Here is a 26,347-nt window from a genome sequence, read left to right as displayed (position 1 = left end):
TACTAATATTTCATCCATACTAATATTTTTTTTTTGATTGCATGCACTTTTATTCCATCTATTTTCAGGCTGCACCTTCACCAAGGATCAATTAAATATGAGTAGCTGCTATCACGCTGAATCTTACTGATGCTGTTATAAAGGATTTACCTCTTTCTTCGACTAAATTAATAAATAATCAAAAAAATAACAATACAATACATGGAAATAAATATATTCATGACTTATTTAAATACATTGTTACTCTTCAAACCATTAAATATAATTAACTATGAAGTAATACATCAAATAGGTCTACGATCAAATATTACGATTAAACACTCGTGAAAATCAAGAAAGGACAACCTTCATTTCAAAAGTATTATTCAGTTTTATTTCAGGATATCAATAATAATTCAATTTCTGCCAAAATAATTCTGGCAATAACATAAAAACATTAATTTTCTCTTTGTACCTTAAATTTAAGGCTTTCGTCTGATTTCTTGTGCCCTGCGATGAGTTGCAGGCGTGTGGGGCAGCCAGCCAATAATATCATCGGGAAATAAACCCATAACGAACCATTGGCTCGGAACAGCTCGGTGAGTTAAACCACGTGCCAACTGACGTCACCTGCTTTCTGCAAATAATTTTCCAGACCACGCCCACACAAACGAAGTCCTTTAGAGTGCTTATTAATATTCATTATGTTAGACACTTTTGAACGCAAATAAATGCGGCATCCACGGGGATGAACTAATTGAAAGTTATATAAAAGTACAAGAATATATAATGGCTAAGCAGACCATCTGAAACCAGGACAAATATAGTTTTATTATCTCTCTTGCAGACAGAGAAAGCAACATTCATATGTAAAAATAATAATTAGTTTCTCTTTGGCCATATTTCTCTTCATCAACTAACAAAACGTGCAATGTCTTTTAAAATCTTTAATTATCATCACAACAGTAGAATAGACAATATTCTTTGTAACTCTGGCCACAGGATCCTGTGCACTTTTTTAAATTTATTTATTTTTATCTTTTTTAAGCTCCCATTGGTTCTAAAATTCATTCACATGTGCAGACTTTCATTAAATTAGATTTCCTGCATCTGTACCACAGTGCCTTCTTAGTGTCATAAAGCATAACTGCATTTTCTTTTGGGCTTCAAAGAAGCATTATGGAAATCATGAGTGTAACGAGTCAGTTGAAAAGGAATACAACAAACTTTTAGTATAACCTTCTGTATTCTTGTAGTGTTGTAATAGAAATTAATTTGGCTTTGTAATATTGTTGACACAGTCAAACACACACACACACACGCACACACACACACAAAGTGAAAGGGGGGGGAAAAAAGCATAACTCTTCAAAGAAACCCAGGAGCCACGATCAGTTCTGTGGGACTGAGAACAATGTTGTTCCACCAATCTCTTGCACTTCTTTTGATAATTCAGGTACTGGATAGCTGCCTGATATTACTTATTATAATAAAATAAGAAATGTCATTTGGCTTGCTAAATGGCACCTCCACATATGGGCTATGTTTACTCCCAAATGAATTAAATACATGTCACACACAATAGAAAAAAAATGTTGTCACAAAAACACACCTAAGGCAGCCTATTGGCCATCACTTCAGTAACATCCATCCCTTCAGTTTGGCCCTGTAAAAATAGCTTTGGGACTGGAAACATTCTTTTTGGAGAATCAAATTTGTTTTCAGTCATTTCAGTATAGACCATTTGATCTGCTCCTTGGCTGACTGCAAAACCTGCAAAAGTAAAAAAAAAGGAAAAGAAATTATATAATAACAAAACATGAATGACAACTGCTTTATAAACAAACAGAAAATGCAACCTTTGTGTAGTATGCACATATATCATTTAATGTGTTTATTCTAACTTCTGATATGTATTTGATTTAGGCATCAGAAATAGTTTGTTTTAGGAAAAGATTGGGTTTAGACTATAGTAACTTAGTTATAACACTGCTCGTTCTGTTGCTCTCATATATGTGTTACAGACGTTTTTGAAACCTTAACACAGTCCAGTATTACCCTTTACATTACAATATAATGTCAAAAAGTATCTTACCGTAGAATACAAGTCTGTTTAGTAAAGGTAGAGTGGTTCTAATGCTTTACATAACTGAGAACTGCACAGTAAAGCATGGTGCTACAGTACGACTGTTTAAACACTAGAGGGCAGGCTGAGCTTATGCTCACAACCATGTGAAGTCATGCCACCATGTTAAAGCGCAACAAAATCGTAATACAAAACACATCTTTGTTCTACTGCCACTAAATAAATACAGCGGGTTAATGTTTTCAAAATCTACATGTTTCAACAGCTTGTTCTTGTATGCTCTTTACTGGTTTATCTTTTAACTGTTTTTCAGTCCTTAGAAGAGGTTAAATTACAGCAGTGAGAAAGCTGCCAGCAGGTGGCGCACTAAGCTCAAATTTAAAGGCCCTTGAGTCAGTATGGCGCATAAAGTCAGCCTAATGTGCAGCGTGTCTATTGTGTTGATCACGTAAAAACGTTAGATGCACGTTAGAGTCACGATATACCGCAAGTTGTGTTTAGTCAACAGCATTGCATTGCTGTCAAATGTCTATCATCATGTACAGGCAGCATAATTAGAAACTAATGGAAATGAGATGAGAATGTCAACCAAGGTATGAACGTTCATAGCTTATAATCTTTTCAAAAATTATTTTAATTTGAGTAAATGGGGGGAAAAAACACGAGTGGACATGATCTCTGAGTTTAGTATTCAGCTCTCCTCCATCTGTCCATCAATCAAGATAAATAATAAATGTGCATGCCAAATATTCTCGGCCAAAAAACTAACTAAGTTGCTCTCCGATGCATCCATCGGCACACGAATGAGCGTGAATGTCAGATATAAAGCACTTCAGCAGAAAAAGCATTAAAATGCTTGTATGAATGGGTGAATGAGGCAAGTTGTAGAAAAGCACTGTGTAAGAACCAGTCCATTTACCATGTGACTAAAACTTTGGAAATATGTGAGGTCAGACATTGTCTGTTATAGCTCGAAACATAATTGTAATTGCTCAGTAAGCAATTGATACGTCAACTAGAGAATCTCCTCTGCTGCCACTAATGGTTATCCTCCTTTTCTTCATTGTGGTGTGTCAGGTATAGAGCATTAGCTTTTTTGGGGGTGACATTATTAAATGCCTTTATGTCCTTCCAGTGCCTCTAAAACAGCTCCGACCCACTGAAGGATTGACTTTACAATTAAAACTGCCTTGAAAAGACTGTTGTTGCAAATTGGTGCTATATAAATAAAACTGAACTGAATTGAACTGCATTTGTGTATGCATGTGATGCCTTCATGTTTGTGTGTAGAGCTTTGGCAGTGATATTCACAGTCTGTTTGCGTATGTATTACCTGAGCCACGCTTTGTTCAGTTAATGGGTTCTCATCCGCCTGTAATCAAAATGACATGAAAAAAAGTCAAATATTTAGCACGCACGCACGCACGCACGCACGCACGCACGCACGCACGCACGCACGCACGCACACACACACACACACACACACACACAGTGCATTAGATCTGTGGAACAAAGAATAGCACACTATAACCCAGTGACATTCAAACAGTGCTAGTTAACAGTTCAACCAGTCACAAGTGGAGCTTGTAGCCATGCTTGTGGTTTAGCTTCAGGGCAAGCACCGTCTGTTTGGTATGCAATCATTCACTTTAATTATCTGCACACAGTTCCCAGAAAATAACTTCTTTTCACTTGGATGACGTCTTCAGTGTTACTCTAGCGCCACCAGCAGGTCATAGTTATCAAGTATAGAAAAATAACATGTTAGTCCACATGCTCTCCCACCATGCATTTACCTTTTCTGTTTTGCCCATTCCTCCTTCATCCCTTCACTGAGTCTTACTCCTTCTCATCCATTCATTCTTTCTCTCTCACTCACTCTTTCTCTCTCTCCACGTCACTATCTTTCACATTGGCCTTCTTCCTCTCTCACCCTCGGTCTGTCTGTCTGTCTACAGCAGCTGGCTCCTGTCTGTTTGTGCCTCTAGGTTACCGGTGATGTAATCAAAGAGGACGAAGCCATAGGCTGGCTCTGACATTAGCTGACACCAATCAGAAGAAGAGAGAGAGGGAGAAGGACAGGAAGAAAAGTAAAACAGGGAAGAGAAGGCAAGAAGCAAGTCAAAAAAGCTAAAGGGAGCTACAGCAAATCTTGATGTAGCCGTTCTAATCAGACCAAACACCTGCATTGATTTGTATTTCTACAATCTAACACACTTGTTTTCTGTTTGAATTTCCAATGGTTATACTGATACAATAGGTTTTGGGGAATAACTGACAGAAATCTTACCCTGTAGTTGACCTTCTGTAGGACCTGCTGTGGATCACTCTCCAGAATCACCCTGGCAACAGGAAAAAACAACAATAAGGGTAGAGTTCTGTATAAGCAGGACTGGGATTGCTTATGGGATCATGGCATTTTACATACTAAACATTTTTATTTTAATAATAGAAATACCTATCATCATTTTGCCTATAAATATCAAGCAAAATGATCAAAAGGGACTCATATTGACTATTCTAGTTGGATAAACTTTTCTTTCTCTCACCCCCCATCAATGATTTCATCCACAACAAGAAACACTCCTTCCATGTTTTCCAATAAACACCTCCGCTCCACATTTTTCCTGCAGGATAAATAAAAAAATTACACTCGTCATTAGACACGTTACTTAGGATCTCATATGATCATCATCATTTTAAGTTTTTATTCCTCTAACTTAAGTAACTTAAAGTATTCACATTTCTGGCTTTTTAAAAACCCATTATTGCTTTATTTTTATTTTTTGCCCTCACAATAGCTTAATCTCTCCTTAGTCTCAGTTACTCACACACTGCATTACTATTGCATTGGTTCCCATAGTAACCATACCCATCATTGTTTGACTAATATTGCAATAAACAGTGAGGGACTCTGGTATGAGCTTTAACAGGTTAAAATGAAAAAGGAGTACTATTTGTCATTTAGTTTAATTTATTTATTAAATATAATTATTTATATTTAATATTATTTATTATAACACTTTGATGCTACTGAGGCTACATGGAGGACAAAAGCTCTAATTCATTTGCATGAAGAAAAGTCTGAAAAAGAAGATTGTGAATTTCTCTATTTGGGCTCTGATTACCTCTGTATTGTTCTAAACATCATTACATTCAATGAAACCACTCACTTATGCAGTTTTTTTTTTTGAAAACAAAAAACTTTTTTTTGAAGACGGTACCTGAGGATGTGACTGAGGGAGTCAAACAGGCAGTTAAGTACTGACATCAGCATGAGCTACCAAGAAAAAAAGAAAAGTCAGTATATGAGATACAAAGATATAAATCAATGCAAATTGATGTTAAAGCAGAATCAATTAGATTTCATGGCCTAAATAAGCTAAATACTGCACATTCAACATATACCAGCTTAGTAAAGTATATAGGTCAGAGGTGTCAAACTCCAGGCCTCGAGGGCCGGTGTCCTCCAGGTTTTAGATCTCAATCTGGGTCAACACACCTGAATCAAATGATTAGTTCATTATCAGGCTTCTGGAGAACTTCAAGACATGTTGAGGAGGTCATTTAGCCATTTAACCTGCAGGACACCGGCCCTCGAGAACAATCCCTGAAAATAGCTTAAAAAAATCCATAAATCCCACAGGCTATACAAAAGAAAGAGACTGTAGCTAACTGAACCTTTATGGTAAATGTTACTGCCCCGAAGCACCTCAATTTGAAGAGCAATTACTAGACTAATTAAGTAGATTTTATGGAGTATCTTATTTTTCCTTGAAAATAATCTTTAGCATTTTACAATAGAAATCATTATTATGTGAAGGTATCGCCAAGTTTTCAATTGTAGTGTAAACACACAACTTTTTCCAGGTTTTTTTCCGTCTTTACTTTTTTTTTTTGCATTGCACCAAAGAGTATTTATAGAAACACAAGGAATTAGGCTATTGTAGACAAAATATATTTATATATTTGATACTCGATGCTTTGCACATTATTGTTATTATCTTTAACGGCTTAGTCATAATGAAGTAAAGCACCTGGACGAGTAGCTTTTCCAAAAATGTAACTTTTATTGTACGGTAAAGACCCTACAATAATAGGAAAACAGAGATAATCTCAACAATCATATGACCCTCTATGAGTGACAGCTTTGGCAATAGTGGGAAGGGAAAAATCCTTTTTAACAGGAAGAAACTTCGAGCAGAACCAGGCTCAGGGAGCGGCGTCCATCTGCTGCGACCGGTTGGGGTGAGAGAAGGATGACAGGATGAAGACATGCTGTGGAGCTCGTGCTATGTTTTAGGTTTTTGAAATATTTTATAGTCTTCTAGAAATCTGGACAATTGACTTCATTTGATTAACTTTAAGGAGTATTTTACTTCTAACACTGAATTATTAAAGTTCAAATAACCCCCAACAATGTTCTAACAGAGCAAAGAAAACCCCAGCACTGTCTTTGTTTCTTATATTCCTAAAATGTTCATTCTTACTTTGGCTCAGTTTCCAGTGGACATGCTGACCTATTCAAGGTTTTTTGTTTTTTGCTTTCTTTGCCTGTTTGCCTTAATGTTAGTGAAACATTAATCTGACTCTGAGAATGCTGCATAAGAAATGCAACCTTTCTGTGAGGTTGCACTTAATTCAGATCAAACTGAGGTTATTGTACTTGGCGCTGAAAAGCTTAGAAATATGGTATCTAACCAGATTCTTACTCTGGATGGCATTACCTTGGCCTCCAGTAACACTGTGAGGAACCTTGGAGTCATTTTTGACCAGGACATGTCCTTCAACGCACATATTAAACAAATATGTAAGACTGCGTTCTTCCATTTGCGCAACATCTCTAAAATTAGAAATATCCTGTCTCAGAGTGACGCTGAAAAACTAGTTCATGCATTTATTACTTCCAGGCTGGACTACTGCAATTAAAAAGCCTTCAGTTAATCCAAAATGCTGCAGCAAGAGTACTGACAGGGACTAGAAAGAGAGAGCAGATTTCTCCTGTTTTGGCTTCCCTTCATTGGCTTGCTGTTAAATCCAGAATTGAATTCAAAATCCTGCTCCTCACATACAAAGTCTTAAATAATCAGGCCCCATCTTATCTTAATGACCTTGTAGTACCATATCACCCTATTAGAGCACTTCGCTCTCGCTCTGCAGGCCTACTTGTTGTTCCTAGAGTATTTAAAAGTAGAATGGGAGGGAGAGCCTTCAGTTTTCAGGCCCCTCTTCTGTGGAACCAGCTTCCAGTTTGGATTCAGGAGACAGACACTATCTCTACTTTCAAGATTAGGCTTAAAACTTTCCTTTTTGCTAAAGCATATAGTTAGGGCTGGACCAGGTGACCCTGAATCCTCCCTTAGTTATGCTGCAATAGACGTAGGCTGCCGGGGGATTCCCATGATGCATTGAGTTTTTCCTTTCCAGTCACCTTTCTCGCTCACTATGTATTAACAGACCTCTCTGTATTGAATCATATCTGTTATTAATCTCTGTCTCTCTTCCACAGCATGTCTTTTATCCTGTCTTCCTTCTCTCACCTCAACCGGTCGCAGCAGATGGCCCCGCCCCTCCCTGAGCCTGGTTCTGCTGGAGGTTTCTTCCTGTTAAAAGGGAGTTTTTCCTTCCCACTGTCGCCAAAGTGCTTGCTCATAGGGGGTCATATGATTGTTGGGCTTTTCTCTGTATCTATGAAGCGCCTTGAGGCGACTTTTGTTGTGATTTGGCGCTATATAAATAAAATTAAATTGAATTGAATTGTGACACCAGAGCAGGCAACTGAATTTAGAAACAACAAGTAATTACCTTTAAAATGTCTTATGTGCCTACAGCTGAGAATTCCATAAAAAATATTGATATGAGCCTAACTCTTGTTAAGAGGTTACTACTGTAACTTATGTGATTTGTGTAAAAAATAATATTGGATGAATTTGTTGTTTAAGAGCTGAGAAGAAACAAGAAATCGTCTGATGACATGGAACACATAACATTCGGCCTTCAGAGTACAAAGCAGAATAAAATAAAATAAAATAAAAATAAATAAAAGCACGCTTATGTGAGTAAACATTTGAACAAAAATGACTCAGCTCCTTTTAAAACATATGCAGATGAACTTGACGTAACATATTCAAAATTAATTTTAATTTTATTACTGCAGATGTACTTTATTGGCAGACAAAATTTAATTCACCTCATTTTCCTGAGCACTTCCCACAACGTAGAAGAAAAGATCTATACTGCTCTTGTACACGATGGTCATGCCTTCCAGAAAAGCTATTTCATCTAGACAGAGAATGAGACGTGACAGGGTTAGCATAAGCATGACTTTATTAATTTGCTTCTATATAGAAATGTAAAATAACGTTTATTCTGTGACACAACTGCCAAATATATAGTGACAGGCAAGCAAAGGGGTGAGAGGGAAAGAAGGCAGAGACGAGTGACAGAAAAGCAGTTAGACAGAAACTTGATATAAAGAGAGGAAGGAGATGAGTCGGAGAAACGAATGATACAAATGAATGTTGGGAAGGAGTGGAACTGGTAGATAAAACATAAAAGGGGAGAAGAAAGACAAGGCAGAAGTGGAGAAAATAAGGAATGAAGATTAGGACAAAAGGAGAGATAATGGCAACGTGTTGAAGAGGCCAGGGGTAGAGACTCGGGTATCAGTTGTGTGAAACTTGGAATCCTACAAAAAAGCTTATGGGTAGGTCAGGTTTTTCATCCAAATGAATGAAAACCCAAAAGTTTTACAAGGGTAACACCAACTACAGCGTTCTGCCACAAATAATGGTCTAGCATGGTTTGGCGGGTGGAAACCAGGTCAATGTAAAAAGTGATTTAGGTTACAAGTGACAAGAGAGTGTGTAACAGTCTGGACACTGGAGACGTCTGTGAACATTCAGCACAATACAAAGGGAGGGAGCGACGGGTGGGGGTGGGGGCGCATGCGTCACACACCAGAACAGATCTACATAAAACAGAAGAGAGTGGAACTTACTGTCTGCTTTGTGCGTCTTGTTAAAAACATTCCTTTCAAAGGTTTTCTGCTCCTTCATGGAGGGGTAGAGCTCTGGGTCATAGTACTAAAACAGGAACTTTTATGAGTGACTCAGTTTACTTACATAGTGCGTTGCTAATAAATTCTAAACTTGATAGTTAAACTTTACTATTACAAACAATGAAATGAACTCAATCAAATGCACCCCTAACCCGCACAAACATATATGCCGTTCAGCGGCATCCTTTGCACTCACTGTTAGTTACTTTAATCAAGTTGAAGCTGAGAAATCTTTTCTCAGGTTTATCTACTTCGGCCATAGCCACTTATTATTTCTGGCTGAAGGTAGACGACTCAGCTGGTGATAATCAGGGCAGTCATTATTTGTGAATCAGTCACTGAAAACTCAGATTTTCTTTTGTTTGGAAATTTCCAAGCTAGTTGTATCTAAGGTAAGCTAACTGACTGGTTTCATATTTACTCTACAGACCGTTTTCTGTCTTCGCTTTTCATTCACCCCCCACTCAGTCACAGCAGGTGACTGTCTCTCACTCATCCTGGTCCTGATTGAGGTGCTTTCGCTTTGAAGAAAGGACGTTCTTCTACCCTACTCTCACCAAGTGCTGCTCTTAATCATCAGAGGTCTCTTTCTAATATTGTACAGCAATAATTATTTGGAACAGTTCTGAAATAAACATTGCAGATGTATAAGACAACAATAAGGCTGATCAAGGCACATCTTAACAAATATATTAATGTGTTCCTCAAAATACTGTTTACATTTTCTACAAGAAAAAAGTACAAAAAATTCAGATACAGGGCTTTGAAGTAAATTTAAATTACCCTCAGTAGTAAATGGTTATTGTTTATTGTGCAATGCAAATTTCATGTTTAAGTCATATAAAACTTATGTCCCATATTGTGACTTATTCATGAAAGTACTCCCTTTCATATTTTTGTCATACAAAACAAAGTTTATATTAAAGCGCTTCCATTTTTTCCCTTGTGTAAAGACCACATTGAACTCACCTTTGACAAAAGTCTGTTGCCATCATTGTCGAGAATAAAAACTGCTTTAACTGTGTAGAGGGACGGTTCCTGCAGCGATAAACAGAAAGAACATTGTAAATATTTTAGCTTCGCTGAGTCATCTTGGGGAAACATCTTGAACATAATAGCATAGCTTCAGTCACATCCGTTCCTCTCATACCTGGATAACACTTAAAAGAGCATTGCAGCAGCAGCCTCTTTTAAATACTCTCTCATCTACTTACACACACTGAAGCTGCCCAGTCCAACCAGTTTCTACACTTTATGCTGCAGTTTATTCAGTGTTTTAATCTTTGTTGTTTGTTGTTTGTTGTATTACAGTTTTCCAGTTCTGGGAATTATCACATATTTCTACTTAATACATTTTCCATTCTCCTGCATCCACATCTAGACAGCTATCTGTCCATCCCTGTGATGATTTTTCAGACCCGGGACAAAGTTCTGTTATGCACTGACTAGCACAGATTCACAGTCAGAGTGTATCACAGAACTTAGACCAGACACTTTGCTCATCCAAGTCCATTATTCCAGGCTCACATAACCAGAGTCCTAAAGCTGTAGATGGCTCAGTCTATCCTTCATTTGATCAAACGTGTTTCTTGCTATTTTGATGCTGACTGAACTTTAAGCGATGAGTAAACATACACGGACATACGCCAACATACTGTAGTTATAGCATATAGCATTTGTAGGTAAACACTACATAACCAATGACAAGTACTGCAAGTCTTTGACTTTAATTTGTCATGTAACGAGGTCATTCTTAATACTATTTTTTACTCCTTTTTTCCCTTTCTCCATACACACTGGAAGCAGGTGAAGATGCAGCAGAAATACTCTTAACAACATTCTGATTAGCATTTAATGCAAAGTGCACGTGAGGTGTATGCTGACAACTGACTGAAGGAAAGCTAGCAGCTAGCTCAAGTCACAAGGCAAGGCCATGAAAAATAAAGACTATTATTTGCTACCAAGGGCAGAAGGAGTTCTCAAAAAATTCTCTTTTTCCGGGAAACCAGAAACTCTAAAGTATAAAAAGAATATCTTTGATCATGGAGTGTAGGGTATGTCAACCTATAGCTCAATACATATTATATTAAAAAATGTTACATCAAATAGTTTTCATTGGGTCTTCAGAACATGTTTTAGCCGGTAAAGATGCCACTAAATTATGAATTAGTTACTAGGAGACAAATGTACCACTGTCCAATTAAACAAATATGAGTTTCAGGCATGAGAACAGATCCTATATACTTATGTCTCTGTTCTTAGCTAGTTTGCTAATGGCTACAAGCAATTGTAATTATTAAGTATTGTGCAGTCTATGTTTAGATAAACAGCAAACGTAGCACGATTTTCTCTGTTCATTTCATTAACAGATATCAAGCTGAAGAATCATATTTTGGAAAGAGATTTGAATACTGAAACTTCTGGTGCAATCTGCCTCTGACCCTGTCTTTCATATCCACATTGCATAACATTATGATCACTGACTGGTGATATGAATAACACTGATTAACTCTTCATCATGGCCCCTGTTCCACCAGAGAGTGGGAGCAAGTGAAAATGGGGGAAAAAGAAAAATGGGGAAGCAAAAGGATTTGTGCAAGTCTGGCAAGGGCCAAATTGTGGTGGCTAGATGATTGTCAGAGCATCTCCAATACTGCAGCTCTTTCTTGGATGTTCCCAGTGTGTAGTGTTCAATATGTATCAAAAGTAGGGATGGGTATCGAAAACCGGTTCTTGTTGAGAACCGGTTCCCACTGTTTCAATTCCTTGGAATTGTTTGCCATTTTTGCAAACGATTCCCTTATCGATTCCAGTCACCCCGAATGACATCACCACGTTGCGGAGCGTCATTTACCTGGCAGGAAACGGCGCCTAAGTGGCTTAAACGCTCAAAAGTTTGGTTATACTTTACGAGAACAGATGACAACAGGGCAACTTGGCGATCATGGCTCAAAGAGTTGGCAGTTCTCGGTCGTTGTGTCCTTGGGCAAGACACTTCACCTGCTGCCTACTGGTGATGGCCAGAGGGGCTGATGGCGCGATATGGCAGCCTCGCTTCTGTCAGTCTGCCCCAGGGCAGCTACAACTGTAGCTGCCTCCACCAGTGTGTGAATGTGAAAGTGAATGAATAGTGGAATTGTAAAGCGCTTTGAGGGCCCCGAAAAGCGCTATATAAATGCAATCCATTATTATTATTATTATTATTAACTTGCAATACTTGCAAAGTAGATATTTCATTTAAGGGAGGAAACACTACGAATATGCAAAAGCATTTGCTCACAAAACACGCGATGACCTTAAATGAATGTCGTGATTTTAATTCCGCTCCGGACTCGTGAATCTCAACCCAGCAGCAGCGGTAACGTTTGCACGTCCTCTCCCGTTAATGCGGCAGGTAAATAATCAACTAACAATGCATATTATGCCCCGATTTTTGGTAAGTGAATGTGTTTAATTGTAGGCAGGAACATTACTGGATATTCTTGTGTAATTGCTCCAGAATAATTTATGTTACACTTTGTTATTGCTACAGAAGAATATTTATTTTATTATTTTACTTTTTTCCTGGGGACCCTGTGACACCCCATTGAAGAGCCATAGGCTGGATCTCTTAAGATCTCACTGTTAGGTTTGTAAGGCAATGCTACTCCTAAATCTCTATCTTATTCAAAGAGAAGATATAAAACAAAGTTCTAAGCTAATTGACCTTAGTCGATAAGAGAATCGATAAAGAATCGAATCGTTAAACAGAATCGAAAATGGAATCGGAATTGTGAAAACCTTATCAATACCCATCCCTAATCAAAAGTGGTCCAAGGAAGGAACAGTGGTGAACCAACGTCATGGGTGGCCAAGGCTCATTGATGCACATGGGGAATGAAGGCTGGTCTGTGTGGTCGGATTCAAGAGACAAGCTGTTGTAGCTCAAACTGTTGAAAAATGTAATGAAGATTCCGATAGAAAGGCTTCAGAATACACAGTTGGAGCTTCATGGCCGCAGAACAGTCAGGATGCCCATGCTGACCCCTATTCACCGTGGAAAGTGGCAACAATTGGAATGTGAATATCAGAATTGGACCTTTGAGCGATGGATGAAGGTAGCTTGGTCTGCCAAATCTTTGAATTTTTTTCACATCAAGTGGATGGCATGTATGTCACTTACCTGAAGAACACCTGGAACCAAGATGCACTATGGGAAGAAGACAAGCTGGCAAAGGCAGTGTGATGCTTTGTTCAATGTTCTATTGGGTTCTGCCATTCATGTGGATGTTACTTTGACAAATACTGTCTCCCTAAGTATCCGGTCTTTAAGTGATGACGTATCAACCCTGCTTCTGGGTCCAAACTGCCCACGAAATAGTATTTTGTGGCCACAATTTATTTATTTTTTGGACCATGTCATCAGAGGGGCTCCGTAGTTTGGTGATCTATTAGGTTTCTTTTTTGCTGAAGGGTTGTCGGATGTTCAATACTGATTATAAATTTTACCCCTGTGGTTGATACCTTTATTGTCCTCTTAATTGTATTGTTCTGGTACACTGTTATAATGTTAAACTTTTGAAAATATTTTGTGGCTCATCTACACCTTTTGGACTACAATGTCAGTCTCAAATCTCTGAGATCAGTTTTGAGCTGCAAAACTTGCGCTTTGTGTGGAAGCACAGTTAGCATGAAAAAATAAACAGGGTTTAGTGATTTATCATTGTAATAGATTAGTCTCCTCTTGCTAACCACCTTGGCCAACATGTTGAGAAGATAACATGAGTTATTAATAACTCCTTTAGTACATTAACAAGCAAAGCTCTAATGATGATGGAGATGGAGAAGCAACAGCAGCTCTCACCATGTCTGGGCCAGTAAAATGGGCTAGCTAACCAAGTACAGACTTAGCTGGTTTAGGATCTATGTGAAATGAATTAGTTAACTGAATATTTAACTTGACCTTTTTTTAATTAATATTTTTAATCCCCTGTGTAGATATTGAGAGTTAACCATGTCCCCCAGTGTTTTAAATGTGCAACTTATAGTGGGGTTTTTTTCTTCTGAAGGATCAGTTGTTTTAAATGACTCCACTTAATAACAGTGATCCAAAAGAAAAGAACCAGAAAAGGCCAGATTAAAAACAGATCATGTAAATGTAACTTTAAGTTCACAGACATGCAATAGCAAATAGGTGTAACCCTATTATTAAGATGCAAATGCATGAGAAAGGAGCAAGACAGACACAAGCAAGAAGGGGGCAGAGATGAAACCAGGGAGGCAGGAAAAAGAAAGAATGAGTCTGAGAAAGAAGCATAATCAAAAATCTCAACGGAAGTGAAAGAGCAAGATGGTGAGAAGAAGCAAGAGAAAAGTAAAAGAATTACTCAGATAATTTCCATTAGCTAGACGTAAATCAAATTATACAGCTGGCATTGTAAGAATCATAAAGGTATGCTGACGATGCAGTTCTGAGTATTATCAGAATAATGTACTTATATTACTTTATTTAGGATGTCAATTTTGAATTGTAGTTACAGTTACATTTATCCAAAAGTATTTGGATAAATATCCATCAGTGCATGGATGGGGATGCAGTAGGCCAACATCTATACCAGTAACATTTGGGCAGTAACCAGTGGCATCTGTAGTATTTTAAAGAGTTGCATTTTTACATGACCTACCTTATACACGAGATACATGTTTTTATATTTGACTTTTGCTATTACTTTTCCATTGCTCACTTTTAGTTGTAAATCAGCCAGTTAATTGTAGAAGATTCTTACTTTAAACATCAATATCAATATAAACCACGATCTCTGAACATTTAGCCAGTGGAAAATGGTTGTAACACAACTAAAAAAAGTACACTGATATCAATAAACACATTATTCCTGCTTTCTGTCCTATATATGAATGTATTCCTCTTATAAACATGTAAGCAGCAATTTGGTGCTGTGGCTGTTCCAGCCAATTTAGAGCTGAAAGAAAGGAATGGAAAATGTGAATCTTTCACTTAGATTAAGTTACTTTGTTGTAGTACACACTGTGATTACTTGAGTAGCAAAGCCACAATGTAAAAATACTCAACACAGACTACTTACACAGAAACTACTGACTAGAAAAGTGTAAATAGATAAGTATATTGAAAGTAACAGCCCTTATATTATATGATATTCAGTCATTATCAAGCAGATTTCTCCTGTTATAGATATTAGAGTTGGGGCTGTCCGGACAATAAAGGATTTTGTATGTAAAAAATGCCAAAGTTCTACAGTAACATGCAGTAAAATGCAAAGTTTCTTTAAAATACTTTAGTAAAATTACATAAGAAAGCTACTTTTTGCCTTTACTGCATATTGTTCAACAATATATAACAAAGCAAAACATTGTGTAGGAGTATCACGAGTTTTGTATGCAAAATGATGCAATTTACGGTCCTTTATAAGGAAAACGATGATAAGCAGGCTAAGATCATACTTTTAAGAGCCGAGAAAGAGTAAACCAAGAAGAAAGAATTAGGACAGATAGATATTTTGGAGAAGCACGGATGAGAGAGAAAGAGAAACTTACACTCACACACGCAGAGAGAGAAAGAGCGAGAGGGAGTGAATAAATGGTGCGCAGGGCAAAAGAGGAGCGAGCGAGAGAGAGAGAACAGTGGACGTGGCACCTGCTCTGGTCTACACGTCAGTCCACATATGCTCAACACACGCAGGCATTTAAATACGCAGACCGGCTTTAACCATACCGCTTGTTTCATTAAACACTACAGTGTCCGCTTTACACGCGTGATCCGAGCAGGTACCGAAGCTTTGCTTGATTACCGTGTAGCGCCATCCTGTTGCGCTCCACGCTGGACTCTGTGTGGATAAGTGTGTAACAGCTGTGGGTCAGCCGCTCCACGGTAATGGAATTTACTTCACAACGTAAGAAGTTGTCGCGCTGTCAGCACCATCAGCAATAATATTTGTACATATGACATACACATAGAAAGAAAAAGTGTGACTTTAGCTTCGTGGCAAACAGTTACCAGGCCTGCGTGTCCACAGTCAGCTCCAGTCCGAGTCCACTAGCATTAACTTAAAAATAAAAGCTGTTTCTGCTTTATGGACAATCTGCACCCAAGCCCCCCTCCCAGCCTCCCTCCCGCCTGTCTACCACCCCCCTTCTTGCCGAACACCTTAACTGCTATAGTGCAACAAATGTCCCGCACACTGCTAACCAAAATATATAAACCGCCGAGCACATTAATATCCCATCCACCTGGAAATGAAAGCACACTGGTTCCCGTTCTAGTTGGTGAAACGGCGGAGAGGCTCACCGGAGACGTGGAATCCATTGCTGCTGCTGCTGCCGTCGCTCCGCTCGCTCGGTGTGTTGACGTGGACAGCTCTGAGCTGTCACGCCGAGATCAGCGCTTTTATTTTTTTTCTTTCTCTTCTTTACGGAGCCGCCCGGGCGCGCCCACGCGCTCGCAGCAGCCAACCGGATAGAACCACAGGAGCGAGAGCCACCGGCGAAGCGCGATCCCGACGCTTCGCCCTCCTCCCACTTCTTGTCTGTCTGAGCCTTTCACGATAAAAGTCGAGATGCTCTTAAGGAGTCTACTCTGGATAAGAGCAGTTCATGTGCCACATGTAGCCGGCGGCTGTCAAACACACCACCCCACACATGCTAGTTCGATCCACATCTACAGTAAAATCATTCCTTGATCCAGTTTTTTACTGCAATACTTTTCCTAATCCTAGTGTGGTGATGTCGCGAATATGGTGACATATTGGAAAGTATTTTTAGATCTTAACAAGTTAGATGTGGAAACTGTTCTTTGTGCATTTCTGCTATGATGTAGAAATATAATGACAGCTGACTTGTGAATTTGGAAAAACAAACATTGTATTTTTACAGTGTAAGAAAATCACAGTCAAGGCTTTACATGTTCCGCTTTTCCCGTAAAATGAGAAAGATCACAAATAAAAACACTGTAAACCTTTTATAGAGGTAATTGGTTATTCTTTTGTGTTCTATTAGAAAAACGTATTCATTACTAAAATCAAATTCTTTGTTTGAATGATTCAGCTGAAATGTGAAGTGCACTGATCATGTTAAGTGGGGGTAAGTGATTATATTAAATACTGTCAAATCTATACGGTAGTCAAACCTCTCTCATATAGTGCTATGTACCCAGATCTTACCTGCAGAGACATCTCAACCATAGGATCCTGCAGTGCATATAGCCATAGTCACTTCATCTGCATCCCACCAGCCTATACTGAGGCAAGGACTGCCTCACTGTTCACAAGCTCAAGCCTTTGTCGTCACCACTGTGTTGTTGTCTCTTCTTTGATCCCCCATACTTTTGCAGATTTGGTCAAATAACCCCATGTAGGTTCTACATTTCTTTTTTTGTCAATGACATAAAAATGCAACAAGTGTTTGTTATTGTGGATTATGTAAGGACTGATTTTTACAGAAATCTGGTACTTTGTAACCTGCTGTATTTCTCCATAAAAGTAGCTATTATGTCTAGTAGCTGTGCTAATGTTGCTATCAATACCTCTATTGCAAAGATTTGAGGATTCAACCTCTAAATGCTCAAAATATGCATGATTTTCATTCCTGACACTTATCTGCACATTAGAATAAAAACAAATACAGAGCGTGAAGAATGAATATCCACACAGATTGTCAGTTGACCTGATATTGGCTGCTTCTGTGCTTGCCCCAAATATCTATTTTATGTTCTGTAGAAGACAAATGTCCTGTACATGACATTTTATGCAACTTTAGCTCTCCAAATCTATCCCAACTGACGTTGTTCACTCTGGACTGGCTTCCAGTCTGCTGCAGGAAAGTTTTGTTGTTTTATTTATTTATTTGTTTAAGATTCAATTAATCTGTGCATTATTCTTCATAACCAAGCAAAATAAAAAGTAACTAACTAAAAAATAATGGTATGGAGCACAAAGTACAGCATTTGAATCAAGAATATAGTGATGCAGAAGTAGAGTAAGATACAGAAAACTAACACACTGAAACTGTACTTCAATAAAGTACTTTTTGGAAAAGTTACTACCACTAGTCCTATCCATGTTCTCATTCAACTGCATTGGGTAGTGGGGGTGGCAATGTCACTGTGGACAAGGTCTGGGTGCTGTCCAGTAAAGGAAATTTTCACTGGTAGAGAACATGATGGGGAATGTGACTGTATCTAATTGAAGATGGTGAAGCAGCAACCCTGAGGTGATGAAGGCAGACCCATCATTTGAAGTAGTGGTCACACATTCTGCAGCCCTCCACTGCAACCCTAAGGAGATCCTGAGACAGCTGCAAGGAGCTAAGCAGGATGGACGGAGGACCATAAGAGGGTCGCAGAATACTCACAGCAGGATGTAAACTTAGCCCTGAATCGGTCACTGGTGACCTGGTAGATGTGAAGAGGTTAAGCAAGCTGTACAATTAACAGCACCACACAACACACTAAAATAAATAAATAGATATATAAAAAAGTCCAAATTTGACACTGGAAAAACAATCACATTTGATGAACAACAGAGGAACAACAACCCGAAGAGCCATTTCAACAGTTATGTCTCAGTTTTTGCACATTGATACATGAATGTTTTAAATAAAAGGCGATTACTCTTAACAGCACTTTGTCTGTTAAGACTGGCTTTGAAGAATTACGAGCTTTTTCGTGATGGCTTGCAGCACAATGCTTCCTTCACAATGCCATGAAAAGAATAAAGATTATGCTCTCCTCCTCTGCATTTATCACTCTTTGTAAAGAGTGATAAATGCAAATCCAACCATATCTCAAATTCATTTCTGGTCTAGAGTGATCAGTATGTATGAGCAAGGTATGTAAGTATACTGTTTCATATCCACCTCCCACAGAGGTCTCACTTTGTAAAATGTCATAGCTTGTGGTCAGTTTTTCAGCTGCCTCAGCCAGCAAATCTCACTATCAATGACGAAGGTCTGACAAAGGTCTCTCCTGGAAATTTAAAACAACAAAGAATAGAATATCTGTAAAATTGTTGTGGTTAATTTGTACTGGATCAAATTTGGTTTGATCCAGTGGGACTATTCATTTGAAAAGGTTTGAAAGAATTAGATGCTGGTAGAGAGATGAAACACTAGTATTAAATTAATTGTAATGGCATTAATGGAAGAGAGAAAATTGTGTTTTCAGATTAATGATGAGGCAGAACCATAAAGCGCTTTGAGGGCTCAGATATAGTAGAAAAGCACTATATAAGAACCAGTCCATTTACCATTTATCATATTATTGTTGATATGTGGAACTATCTAAATCCTCTGTCCAAAAGGTATCATTCAAAGAAATCATAGGACGTATCCAGAGGTTTGTACCTTGAAGTCAAATAATTATCACTTGTTAGTATTTTTGAAGACAACACCTGGAGGGACAGAAACATTTTATTTTACGGTACATCTATTTTATAAGTTTAGTTTTACAAATTAACATTGAAAACATGAATAGGTAACCCCAAACCATTCCCTTCTTCTGAATACTCAAATGTATTTTTATAGTTTCAGTAACTATATAAAATTGAGAAAACAAAATAAAATATTAAATAGATTAAATCACAAAGCAACTATGGGTGCCTTTAAAAAAAATCTTTTTCCTGTGCCACGCGTGGACTCTGTAATATAATCGATTTTACTGAATATAGTCGAAACTAGGTGCTAATTGATAAAAATGGCAAACGTGGCAGTTTAACTAATGTAAAACAGTTTAACATTTAACAACATTTAACAACGGTATTAGTAAGGATACTTCAGTGTTCCCAAACTACTGCGTGGACGAGCGCGCATTCTCGCTATTCGGGATTGCGCGCTCGAGCCAGTTCGGCTCTGGAGCGTTCTTCCCCATTTCTTCCGTCCCCCGCTGCACTCTGGGAAAGCTCGTGTATTTATCGCTTAGAAAAGATGGCAGACGTGCAGCCGCCACCCCTCCGGAGTCTGGATGATTTCCTCCTGTGTTCGGCCCGGTTCGCCACGCCAGATGTGCGTAACTTGGACCGCTGGAATAACCGCATTATTAACAACCTGCTTTACTACCAGAGCAATTATTTCCTGTGCGTGCTTGGCTTCCTGCTCATAGTGGGGTAGGTTTCGTTGTTCTGACGTGGTCAGCACCCCCCTCTCACACTCACCACTCTCTCTCATTGTAGTAAACAGCAAAGTTTATGAATTTTCAGGGTTGTGCTGAACTCCTTTTAGTGACTTGCATTTCAGCAACAGCCGGAACGAACAGGCTCCGTGATCATGACATCGTCTCTTGGCCATACAGTTTCACACATGAGAGCGAGACACAGATTTGGAGTCAGATCTGCCAACCTCCATTTCTCTACGTGGGAATGGAAGAAGGCAGCTGATCTCAATGATCTGTTACAGCACGTTAAAGGGAATGCCACACAGTCCGAGAACTAACATATTTCCTTCCAGTTCTATCCTTAAACCCAAAATTTGAGGTTGTGCACCAAGAGTGTGTGTTGTTGTTGTTTTGTTTTTTTGTTTGTTTTTATAGAGTAGCACATTGGGAACAAACAAGTTTTAGAGACCGGACAGTGAGCTCATAGGAAGTATGAAAAGCGTATTAGAAATAAACATTAAACCAAACAACCTCAACATTAGTTCAAGTTTAATTACTTTAATTGTGGACAGACCTCCTGCCTCCATAAACGTGCACTAGGAGAATCTTCTGGACCACACTGAACCAGAAGATTCAAATGCAAGTTGTAACTTTAAGGAGTGGAGCAGATGACTTGGAGGCATATCATCCAGTTTCAATTTGACTAATCAAGATCATCTTATGTGACAAGTACATAAGGTGATGAAAGAAGTTTGTGTTGCTGTTACCAAAGAATTCTCTTCTGGCACAATGTGGCTTGCTGGTATGCACCACAATTTAGATTATTTACACTGAATGTAAGAAAAGCACTGTTTGTGTTTTCTTTTTTCCTCAAGAAACTCAAATTACTTTCTTTAGGACATTGAATGCACACACTGTTCATCTGCTGTAGACAATTTTTCAGACCCACGTTTTTGTTGAACTTTGAATTTAGTTTCCAACAGGACTGCTAACATATTCAATGAATTCATGTAGAGTTACTTTGGATATTACTAAGTGAACTATATAAAGTCTGTATATGACAATAACATAGAGAGTGAATCAGGACAACGTTCATTACAGTTAGTCCAAATAACAAAGGCAGACGACAGATCAGGGGTCTGTACCAGAAAGCAGGATCACTGACCAGTCTCTTGGTCTGAGTGAACGGGGTTTAAGCAGCTGATTTCTCAGTGACTGGCAGAACCAACAGAGAATCTCTCAGTAATACTTGTTTTTTCCTTATTAAGCATTAAGCTCCTAGGACCTGGCGTCCACATATGTGGACATCACATTTTGGGTTGTCTGGACCAAAATACTAAATTTTGCTCTACAAGGACCTGATATCCACTTACGAGGATATTATACTGCCACTGTTCTATCAAAATTTAAAACTAATTTCTTCATATGTGGATGTCATTTTTTTCAGAACCAAAAATCAGGTAAAAAAAATCACGTAATTCTTTATTTTTACAGTCATCAGGTCCCAATCAGCCCAAATAGCAAAGAGAAATTGAAAATGCATGACATGAAAAAGTTCGGGTTTTTGGAGGTCAAGATGCTAGTCTCATTATGTATATCCATTACTTACAGTTATTCCTGTCTCCTCTCAGGTATTTCGAGCCCTTCCAGCTTTTCACTGGCATGACGGTGGTCACCTTGTTGTTCACTGGCTTTGTCTGGGCTGCAGAGAACCAAGCTCCTATTCGCCGTTTCCGTAGAAACCACCCAACAGTCTCTATGCTGGCCATTCTTGTGGCTAGCTACCTCTTCATATCAGTGCTGGGAGGAGTGGCCGTATTTCTGTTTGGGATAGCCTTCCCTATATTGAGTAAGACAGAAAAATACACACTAAATCGTATGCTGCCAATTTGACCAGATTATGAAAACAAAGTTTGGCTGTTTTGGGAACCTGTGAAGCAGGCATTCTTTTCACATGTGCATGGGCTTGGTTTTGATAAATCAACATCTCTAAAGACTTTCCAAACCACTGCCATGTGATACATTGGTTTGATTTATTAGCACTGGAGTTAACACTTGTGAGTTAGTCTGACCGATCAGTAAATTTGTCTTCATTGTTGTTGATCAAGTTGCTTTTTAAAAGACATTTCTGGAGTAGCCAGGCATTAAAGTCCTGATGCATGATGACCAGCTCTACCTACTGAGCCACAGCTAGGTGGTAGAGCAGATAGCATCATAGCCTGCATAACAGCCCCATCTTTACTTCTGTATATGGTGTTTGTCGATCAGTCTTGGTGTTGCAATGTAAAAAACGTTGATGTTTTGACTCTATGTCTCTTGCTCATATTTAAATTGAGAGAAGTTAGACATATACTGAGTTTTTGTACCTGTGCTTTGATACAAAATAGGGTAAATGAGGAGTTGCAGGTGAGCATTCTGGATAAAAAAAAAAGAGAGATGAGACATTAAAAGGACACGTTGTAAATTAATGGTTATTCATTATTGGGTTGTACAATTCTCTCATTGCATTAAAGGGAAGTAGTATGAAGTGAAAAGGCTTCTTGCAGATGACAGCCTCACGTTTCTGTTGGATTCTCCTGAACCACTTATTGCTTTGTCCTTGGGTTTTCATAGCAATTATAACTCAGGCCATAGGTTTGTTTGTTAGGAAGTTAGTTTAAGTTCTAAAATCAAACTTATGAAATTATGCTGTGGGTAGAGCCATTATATTTTTGGGTTGTCGCTCTAGAAAAATACTTAAAATTCTAGCCAGAACCACAAAGTTATCAACTTTTTTTTTTTGCACTAATTTGCAAAAAAGCAGCTTGTTTGGGGAAAACACAGATAAGGTTCAAACATAAATCAAAGCATGAAAAATTATAAATATTATTATAAGATAAAGGCCTTTATTATTAGGTAATGTGTTACAGATAAGAAAATAGCTGCCTGGTCATCCAAAGATAACATGATTGTTTTTTGGTGTCGATATGGACATCTGCTGAATTTGAGCAGAAGCTAGAAGAAGGAAAGCAAATAGTTTGCAGAACTTGTTGAGGACTTATTGTGTGTCTGAATGCAGTGTGTGTGTGGGTCTAGTTCAAACAAGAACCAGAAAAGTTCTCTGTTGGACAGAAAGTCTTGTCTCTCTTCTTTCCAGTGGTTCTCATCCACGCATCGGTGAGGCTCCGCAGTCTGAAGAACAAGCTGGAAAACAAACTCGAAAGCATTGGTTTGAAGAGGACTCCAATGGGAATTCTTTTAGAGGCCTTGGGACAGGAGCAGGAGGCAGGATCTTAAACAGAATGAAGAAGATGATGGTGGACAATTGGGGGGAGAGATGAAGGTGAAAATGTAGGTGGGCGATGGCAGGGAGAGAAAACAGAGCATCACAACATTACCATAGCGAGAGAGGGGGAGTCAGCCAAAAAATGTCAAGTTGTGATTTGGTTTGTTAACTGATCAAAATCAGAAGTAACAGCATGACTGACAGGTGACAGTCTCAGAAGTCAACAGATATGAGTCATTTCTGGTCTGTCTTTGCACTTTAAGCACATTGTTTTGCAAAGTCTGTCAATGCACTACATGTGAAGTGATGTAACCATGTATTTAGCCTTCTGTGGATGATATTTCCATAGAGCTTGATAAACTCTAAATATTTCTGGAAATTACTTAAAAAAAGAAAAACACATACACTCTCAAAGTGGCTTATTTATATCCGTCCAGTGTGTAATATCTAGAAAATTTATTTTTACATCAAAATATGTATTTTGAAAAGAAAAAAAAGAAAGAAACAAAACCATGATTTGTGGGTTTTATTCTGTTGTGAGATCTGATGCCACAATTTAATTTTGTCCTCTGCACTCTTCAAACCAACCGTCTGAACCAGAACAAAAACTGTGCTGCATCCTGTCTCACACTGAATACCAAGTAATCCTTTTTATTTCCATATCCTAAAGTATGACAAAGCTTATTCCTAAAAGCTGTCATATGAGATTATTAGCAGAATTCATTTTAAACCAGCCCAGCCTGTTTACTTTGAATAATGAATCTAACCGCCCAAGTATCAATCCAACCATGTTTTCCTCATACAATTACAAATCAATTGCATAATGTTAACTTCAAAAATGTATTCAAATATATTTTCCCCTGATTTTTAGTACTCTGTTGTTTTCAGTTATTTCTTTTCCCTGTTGACAATAGTATTAGTAGTACTAAAAACTAAAACATCTAGGTTGCACAGGCAAAAACCTCAACTTAAGGCTTCGCAGTGGAACTTGTGTATTCAATCAGCGACTTTAGAGTGGCTACTTCCATATTTTATGTCAATTCTTTGGTAGAGCTGAAGTGTAACGTCCAAATAAATTTGACTGTCCTGCCAATACGGGACATCAGAAGTCAAAATTACAAACTATCTATCAATCTATTTGTAACACGGCAATAAATGTAGTGTAACCTATAAACATTATAGCATTTAAGCTAATATGGTTTTGTGGAAGCAGCAACAGAAATTGACTTTATAAGATGGATATTTTGTATTAATACAACAAGCAGAGCCACAATCTTGAAACACCGTTGGTATTGTAGTAACCCGACCTGTATTAACCAACTTTTTTATAAGTCAGTTTCCTGTTTTTGGTGCTAAAAATGGTTTTGTGCTACAAGAAAATCTTGGTGTGATATGAAGAATGAGGTCAGGATAAATCTGATTGATTGTAGAAATCTTTGAGGACCAGTAAGTGCAGAATAGGTGTATGAAAGAAACAAATTAATATTTACAAATAATTATTATATCTATTTTCTCAAGAAGAATAAGCTTTACTCACATAGCTCCCCATTACATTCCACATCTGCTTATCACTGGGATTGCCCAGTCTCTCAGTGCTGACAGCTGATTAAACCTTTTCAGGAGGAGATCAGTAAAGTAAAATTTTCTTAGAATTTTTTAATAAAGTTTTGTTACCATAAATAAAATGCATTGCCTGCTTTAAGAGCATTTGTGGTAACAGTACACTTTTCTCCTAGCCACACTGATGTGTCTCAGCTCAGACTGTCTGAAAATCTTCACTATTTTTCCGGACTGTAGAGAAAATGTTGATAGACTTTAGTGATCTCGCTTGTGACTGAATATATTATTTTAATCCTATTTGTGACTTTTCTTCTGTTCATTTCAATGCAAGTTTGCAAATAATGCTTCAAAAAGGTTCCTCCAGTACTATTCTCTTTAAACCAGTCATTATGAAGTAAACAATATAAGATTTTGTTTATATGTGCACTTTTTAATGTTTAAAGAACTTGTTACCCTGTTGTATATGTGCCATTACAGATTTGAAAATCTCTGTTAGTACAGGTAAACACAGGAATTGTGATTCTTATAGAGCCTGAACAAGTCATGCTTCTGCTAATCTTTTTTTAACCATCAGCCAAATCTCTTAATGGTTCGTCTGACCCTGCTTCACAACATAATTTTGGACACTTAAATCCGAGCTGCAAGAATGTAAATTGAAAGAAGTTTTTTGAATGACGATAAAAATGTAACAAATCCTGAAGTGTTGCCTTCAAATCAGCTTAATGTTTGAATTGTGTTTCTTGAACAATGTCCTGGAATGTTTTTAGCATTTTTTTATAAATAAAAAAGAATGTCAAACTGCAGTTTGTGCTGATTTTCTAGTAAACAATGCCAAAAATGGAACAAATTCAACTAAATTAATGTGCAAAAAAACACATGATGTAGAGATTTTCAAAGAACCTTTGGTTTGTCAGAATGATGTACCAAGTAAATATCTTACAGTAAAAGTATGATAGCGAAAGCCAGACAGAGGTCACAGTCAACTAGTTGGCAGGTTAGAATACAGAAGAATTTATATCAATCTATCTTACTTCACCAAATGTTATAAAAAGAGGCAGATTTTAACCTAGGTCTGTCCTTACATTGTATCTGTGGCTTTAATGTGCTCGGCTGGGGTTATAGAGCTGACATGACACCCAGGAAATCACTGTAGTTGTGTGTTTTTGGCCTCTGAGCAGCATCTGAAGGTAGGGAGCATCTACTATGAGGCACTTTGACATTGTATAGGTCAGGGGAAACTCCTTGTTTGCTGCAAGATGATGGAAAACAATGTGATTCACCTTAGAACAGACAGTATAT

General features: G+C 38.0%; 2 protein-coding genes across 4 annotated transcripts; one reads left to right on the top strand and one right to left on the bottom strand.

The window, feature by feature from the left end:
• Window positions 1-350: 350 nt before the first annotated feature.
• copz2 (COPI coat complex subunit zeta 2) lies at window positions 351-16,533 on the bottom strand. 3 transcript variants are annotated; one of them, XR_437518.3, is made up of 10 exons: window positions 16,429-16,533; window positions 10,095-10,163; window positions 9,066-9,150; window positions 8,256-8,347; window positions 5,290-5,345; window positions 4,615-4,692; window positions 4,356-4,407; window positions 3,999-4,107; window positions 3,399-3,437; window positions 1,703-1,752 (listed from the first exon to the last, which is right to left on the bottom strand). XR_437518.3 is itself a non-coding variant. In XM_006806231.3 (9 exons), exons 1-9 carry the CDS (start codon window positions 16,444-16,446, stop codon window positions 1,705-1,707), a joined length of 537 nt encoding a protein of 178 aa, XP_006806294.1. In that variant the 5' UTR covers window positions 16,447-16,533; the 3' UTR covers window positions 351-1,704. The 3 variants fall into 3 exon arrangements, 2 of the variants coding, with proteins under 2 accessions (XP_006806294.1, XP_087693379.1); XM_006806231.3 differs by lacking the exon at window positions 3,999-4,107 and having other exon boundaries at window positions 351-1,752; XM_087837253.1 differs by lacking the exons at window positions 3,999-4,107; window positions 16,429-16,533 and having other exon boundaries at window positions 351-1,752; window positions 10,095-10,533.
• Window positions 16,534-20,027: 3,494 nt separating this feature from the next.
• Window positions 20,028-25,851, top strand: praf2 (PRA1 domain family, member 2). The gene is made up of 3 exons (XM_006806232.2): window positions 20,028-20,236; window positions 21,855-22,072; window positions 23,360-25,851. The coding sequence occupies exons 1-3, from the start codon at window positions 20,058-20,060 to the stop codon at window positions 23,497-23,499; spliced, it is 537 nt and encodes a 178-aa protein (XP_006806295.1). The 5' UTR covers window positions 20,028-20,057; the 3' UTR covers window positions 23,500-25,851.
• The last annotated feature ends 496 nt before the right edge of the window (window positions 25,852-26,347 follow it).

The sequence above is a fragment of the Neolamprologus brichardi genome, unplaced genomic scaffold, assembly GCF_056152115.1.
Source record: "Neolamprologus brichardi isolate AB-2024 unplaced genomic scaffold, ASM5615211v1 NODE_ptg000031l+_length_7269946_cov_1, whole genome shotgun sequence".
NCBI lineage: Eukaryota > Metazoa > Chordata > Actinopteri > Cichliformes > Cichlidae > Neolamprologus > Neolamprologus brichardi.
The sequence above is the reverse complement of the archived record's forward strand: the minus strand, read 5'-3'. Positions and strand labels throughout refer to the sequence as shown.

Bases quoted from the DNA above. Each gene is read 5' to 3' on its own strand.
- praf2 (XM_006806232.2), top strand. From the start codon at position 20,058: ATGGCAGACGTGCAGCCGCCACCCCTCCGGAGTCTGGATGATTTCCTC. The intron at 20,237-21,854 runs GTAGGTTTCGTT...GTCTCCTCTCAG, and splicing joins GGCTTCCTGCTCATAGTGGG to GTATTTCGAGCCCTTCCAGC. The intron at 22,073-23,359 runs GTAAGACAGAAA...TCTTCTTTCCAG, and splicing joins GATAGCCTTCCCTATATTGA to TGGTTCTCATCCACGCATCG.
- copz2 (XM_087837253.1), bottom strand. From the start codon at position 10,238: ATGTTCAAGATGTTTCCCCAAGATGACTCAGCGAAGCTAAAATATTTA. The intron at 4,693-5,289 runs GTACCGTCTTCA...TTTATCCTGCAG, and splicing joins TCCCTCAGTCACATCCTCAG to GAAAAATGTGGAGCGGAGGT. The intron at 1,753-3,398 runs GTAATACATACG...TTACTTTTGCAG, and splicing joins CTGAACAAAGCGTGGCTCAG to GTTTTGCAGTCAGCCAAGGA.